Genomic DNA, 5,165 nt, shown 5'->3' on the forward strand with positions numbered 1-5,165 from the left:
TCTGGTTTTAAAAAAATTATACTGGTGTGTTTAAAAACAACTAAACAAGACTATATTTTTAGATTTGTTTTTTAAACTTAATTATTATTAAAGTCTAATAAAGAAACAATATTAAAATTAAAACTAGTTAGTGCAAAAATATAAAAAATAAATTAAAAAGAGAGCCACTTCTATATGCCATGTGGCATTAAAAAGGTCGAAGAATTGTTTGCAAACCAGCTTGTTTGCACGAGCGGTTAGTCTATTATTCTTGCTTTTTTATTATTTTCTTTTTCAAACAGCGGTAGAACACTGGTTTACCAATAAGAATGGTCTTATAGTAAGTTAATTACACAAATAGGCTTTATGGTTTGATCCACATCTTTGGAGGAGTTTAAAATATTGTACATATTGGGTTCTATATGTTTCTATTTTCTTAACTAGTTTTGAGTTATGGGACTTGTAAAATGTTAAAAGTATATGGTTTTTATCAGTCACGTCACGTTTTAAGATTTATTATTAACATCCGCCTTCCGATATCAAACCATATCAAGTTTCCATGTAGACAAAATCACCAAAACCGGGATCGCCCAATACTCCAACTGATCGCCGAGTCGAGCCAAGGTGGGTTCAAGCTTGAGCTCGAAATTAAATGAGGCAGCTCAGCTAAGCTCTAGTTCGATTTTGAAGTTAAACGAGTCTAAGATCGAGCCTACGAGGCGAGCCATGACCCGAGCTGAGCTTAGGACAGATTTGGCTCGGCTACAAAAATGAGCAAACTCGGCTAAGCTTGTTCCAAATCAAGTTTTATTCAAGCTTTTATCGAGCAAGCCACAAGCTTTTTGAACAACACTAATTGTGGATTAAAGCTTAAAACACCTAGATTGTATTATATACTCTAAAATGTATCATCTATAAGTCTCAAAATCAATAATCTAAATAAAAAACTATTTAAAAAGACAAAAAGATCCTATATATGTTTCTTAATTCTTTTGGCATTTCCTGTATAGCTTGCAGTTTGGCTATCTGAACAACATATATATGACCCAAAACACATGAGTCCAACTATATTTTAATTAACAATATTACCATCAGGTACATGCGGCGGAGCGGCTGCAGCGGCCTGCCGCCGCTTCCGCTCACGAAAGTAAAGAACCGTCAACAGACACACGAATAAGGTGAGAATCGTTGCGTTTCCTTCCTCCATTACAACGTTTTTTACCCATTCATCGACTTTCGGGAAAACACTCGGTAAAGAATCTATAATATCCACCTGTAATAAATTAAACAAGTTACAAAAATATAAATAATAATAATAATGGTACACAAATCATAAATATAATAGTTAAAACTGTGTATTCGTTTACTTCGTAAAACCTCCTGTGTCATTTTATTGCAAATACAATTTACTAATATAACTTTTAAGTACTAGTTACTCATTTCCTGTTTGGGGTGGTTTTAAAACATTCAAAATTGTAACGGAAAACTCACGAGAAAAGTGTTTGGGTAGTTTCTTCGGACCCACAAGCTAGCGAGGGCCAACATCACGGGTAATTTAGCAGCAGAATCGACTTCTAGGGCTTGATCATAATAACGTTTTGCAAGATGAAGATCCAACGGTAACCCTTGCCCGTGTTCATGCATGTATCCTAAGTTAAACATAGCTTGACCATTTAATTGGGCTTTTGCATGCATATATGCATCTGCTGCCCGATCATAATCCCGTTCAGTACCCTACACAGATAAAAACAAAAAAAATCAGTTTTACATATAAAAACTGAAAAGCAAACAGAAAACAAAAATGAATGCATTAAAAGAACATACCCGACCATAATAATACGCATCCCCAATTAGTAATGCGGCATGTTCGTTACCCTGTTCAGAAGCTTGCCACCATAACGAATGTGCTCGTTGATGTCTTTCTGAATTTGTACATAACCCTAGTTCACCCATACACATACTAGATTTGCCATATTTATCAAGAATCCATGCTGCATTACTTTGTGCCACCTCATACCCTAGTTCCGCCATTCTTGAATATAACAAAAGCGCCTTCCCAATTTCACCTTTAAGGTATGCTTCCAATGCCCATCTTGATAATGAACTCCATGGGCCCCGTTCTGCCACTAGCTTATACAATGATGTCGCCTGAAATTAAATATTATCAAAAACAAAGATTAATGAATGTGTTATCGGTTTATTGCAATAATATTTTTCAAACAGATGTACATAAATACCATTGGAATGTTCTTCTTTAGCCCTACACCAGTGTGAAACATTTTTGCCAGCTGGTAAAAGGCTTTTGGTTGACCAGCATTAGCTGCTAATATGAAACACTTGCAAGCTAGTTTCACGTCTTTCTTAACACCGATTCCTTTGAGATGCATTACACCTAAGTTGTAATGGCCACCGGGTTCCTCGTTTATAGCAGCTTTCTCAAAGTATTCTTTCGCCTGCAATCAAAATGATATTATTTTAACTAGATACCATAAAATCCATTTGTGACACAATTAATAACCTAATAAAAGCTAGAATTCGACTATGAAAAAGTGTCTGGATGGATTTTACATACAAAGTTATGATTCTAAATGTAGTGGGAAATCTTGGCAAAAGGTTTAAACTTTATGACATGCGTTACCAGTTCAAATTTGTTCGTGAAACGTCTGTGACAATATCAGCATCAATATCAAACCTTGATTTAGTGAAGTAATGTGCAACATCAACAAACTAAAACTATCTATTTTTCACATCGATCTTGCCATACAAAGTTGATAGTTGATACACAACTATTTTAATAAATGCACATTCCTAAAATGTGTATTTCAAAAGGGTAAATTTTGGCATCTAGCTATTATATAAAGTCTTGATTCTAAGTTTCAGCAAACTTACCTTTGTGTAATTCTTTTGTTCAACTCCATAACCCTTAACATATAAATATCCCATCCCGTTATAAGCCGAATAAAGTTGCTGTTTGGATGCTAAAGTTAACCATTCAAAAGCCTTTGTGTAGTTACGTTTAACTCCAGCACCTCGTGCATAAATCTCACCAAGAAGCTCCATAGACCTCGGTTCACCCTTATCCACAGCTTTTAAAAACCATGATAACGCTTTCAAATGATCACGCCTCACTCCTCTTAATCCAAAGTAGTAAAATATCCCAATTTTATACATTGCTGATGCACTTCCTTTCTGTGCCTGATATTCCAATATCAAGAAATCTTCATCATCTTCCCCTTTGAATTTCCTGAGAGCATCTTTGTTCTCTTCTGCTCCGTTATGAATTCGAACCGGTTCAATCACTGGGGAGTCTTTTGAGATCAGGAAGCTATTAACAGCAGCTTCAGCTAGTTCAGCATACAAAACTACTGCCTTATCATACAACTGCAACAGATGAAATCATATCATTCACCCTAACAGAGAAAACAAATCATCAATCAAATTTCAAACTGTCAATAACTAGGCCTGCAAACGAACTGAAAGTTCATGAACTGTTCAGCTGGAAGCTCATTTCTTTAATAAATGAACGAACATGAACAAAAATTATTGTTCAGTTAATTAAATGAAAGAACATGAAGACATGTTTTGTTTGTTTAAATTTTAATAAATACATAAGTAGTTACATTCATATAAATATAAACATAAAAGGGGCTCTTTAAATCACACACACACACACACACACTAGATTACTTTTTATTGAAAAAACTAATCATTGTGATCATCCACTAGAGTTTCTGTTCTTTTATAATTCGTCAATCATGTCGTTTCTGTTTGTTTATATTTGTTCACATGTTCGTTTGTGTGTCTTTCATGTTCGGTTACATTCGTGAACTGTTCATTCAGCTTTTAGACGAACGCATATGAACAAACATTTACGACAACGAACACGCTCATTTTCTTAACGAACAAACATGAACAAAAACATATGTTCGATTCTACGTTCATACGTTCGTGTTCCGTTAAAACTAAATAAAGTAAAAAACTAACACGAACAGCCCCCGTTCATGTCCATTCACTTCGTTTACACGCCTACGACAATAATTCTAAGCCACCAACATACAAAACAAACATCATGTATACAAGTTAACTCTTAACAACCTCTTGTCTCGAATACATATACGCCCGCGCCAGCTTCGACTGCACATCACCTCCCTCCGCCGCAAAATAATGATACATCACCGCCTTCGCCTCATTCCTCACCCTACCCATCCCTACACCATACACAAACCCTAACAACGACTGCGCATAACAATTACCAGTCTTCGCAACCGATTCAATCTCCAATACAACATCCTCCAACTCTCCACCATCACTCACACTCACAGCATCAATTAATTTCCGTACAATAGAATAATACTCGTCTAACCTAGGGTTTGTACCGGAATTAAACTCGTCCGGTTCGAATATAACACGCCAGGAGGCTGGATCGGTGGAACTGGATTCGTCCGGTTCGGTTGAACCGTTTGAATCGCCGAATTCGTCCCAGTCGTTGACGGATGAAGGATCGTCGGAAGTGGTGGCGGTGTCTACGGGAGTGTCGTTGAGGTCGTCTTGTGAGAGGATGAGAACGAATGGACGGGAATGTACGGTGGTGGTGAGGAGGATGAAGGATATTATTATTATTAGGTGGCCGGAGCAGTTAGGTTTCCGGCGAGTTCGCATATCTCCGGTGGGTTTGTTTTGATTGGTTTCTTGTTGGTTGGGTAAACGGTGTGTAAAAGATATTTCCGGTAATCCGGTTGATGACCAAAAGTCAACAAAACACCATGTTCTTTTTTAACGGGAATATTTACTAAAATGACCCCTTAGACGAGTTATGCTCGTTTAATATTTATTAATTAAGTTTTGTATATTTATTATTATTTTTGTGTATTTATTTTCATATAATAATTTATATATAATAATATATGATATTTAGTTATTTGTTTCATAAAAATATATATAGAAATTAATAATTATTAAATATATATGTATATATTAATATATATATATATATATATATATTATAAAAAATATATAGATGACAAGCTCGTTTAGGCTTGTTTAAGCTCGGCTCGATCAAGCTTTTTCACGAGCCGATCTCGAGTAGCTCGCGAGAAGTTCGGCTCATTAACACCCCTGCCTTAGACCATTCGCCATCCCCTCCACGTCATCGTCACGTAGGAAATCGGTTTTGAAGACACTCCGTT

General features: G+C 36.0%; 1 protein-coding gene across 1 annotated transcript; it reads right to left on the bottom strand.

Moving 5' to 3' along the window:
• Positions 1-862: 862 nt before the first annotated feature.
• On the bottom strand, positions 863-4,702 carry LOC143560195 (ERAD-associated E3 ubiquitin-protein ligase component HRD3A-like). Its single transcript, XM_077048550.1, has 6 exons — positions 4,075-4,702; positions 2,869-3,360; positions 2,217-2,432; positions 1,804-2,127; positions 1,471-1,713; positions 863-1,252 (listed from the first exon to the last, which is right to left on the bottom strand). Exons 1-6 carry the CDS (start codon positions 4,636-4,638, stop codon positions 1,052-1,054), a joined length of 2,040 nt encoding a protein of 679 aa, XP_076904665.1. The 5' UTR covers positions 4,639-4,702; the 3' UTR covers positions 863-1,051.
• Positions 4,703-5,165: the final 463 nt, after the last annotated feature.

The sequence above is a fragment of the Bidens hawaiensis genome, unplaced genomic scaffold, assembly GCF_021521415.1.
Source record: "Bidens hawaiensis isolate Kalapana, Puna unplaced genomic scaffold, B.hawaiensis_p1.1 tig00020232_1, whole genome shotgun sequence".
Lineage (NCBI taxonomy): Eukaryota > Viridiplantae > Streptophyta > Magnoliopsida > Asterales > Asteraceae > Bidens > Bidens hawaiensis.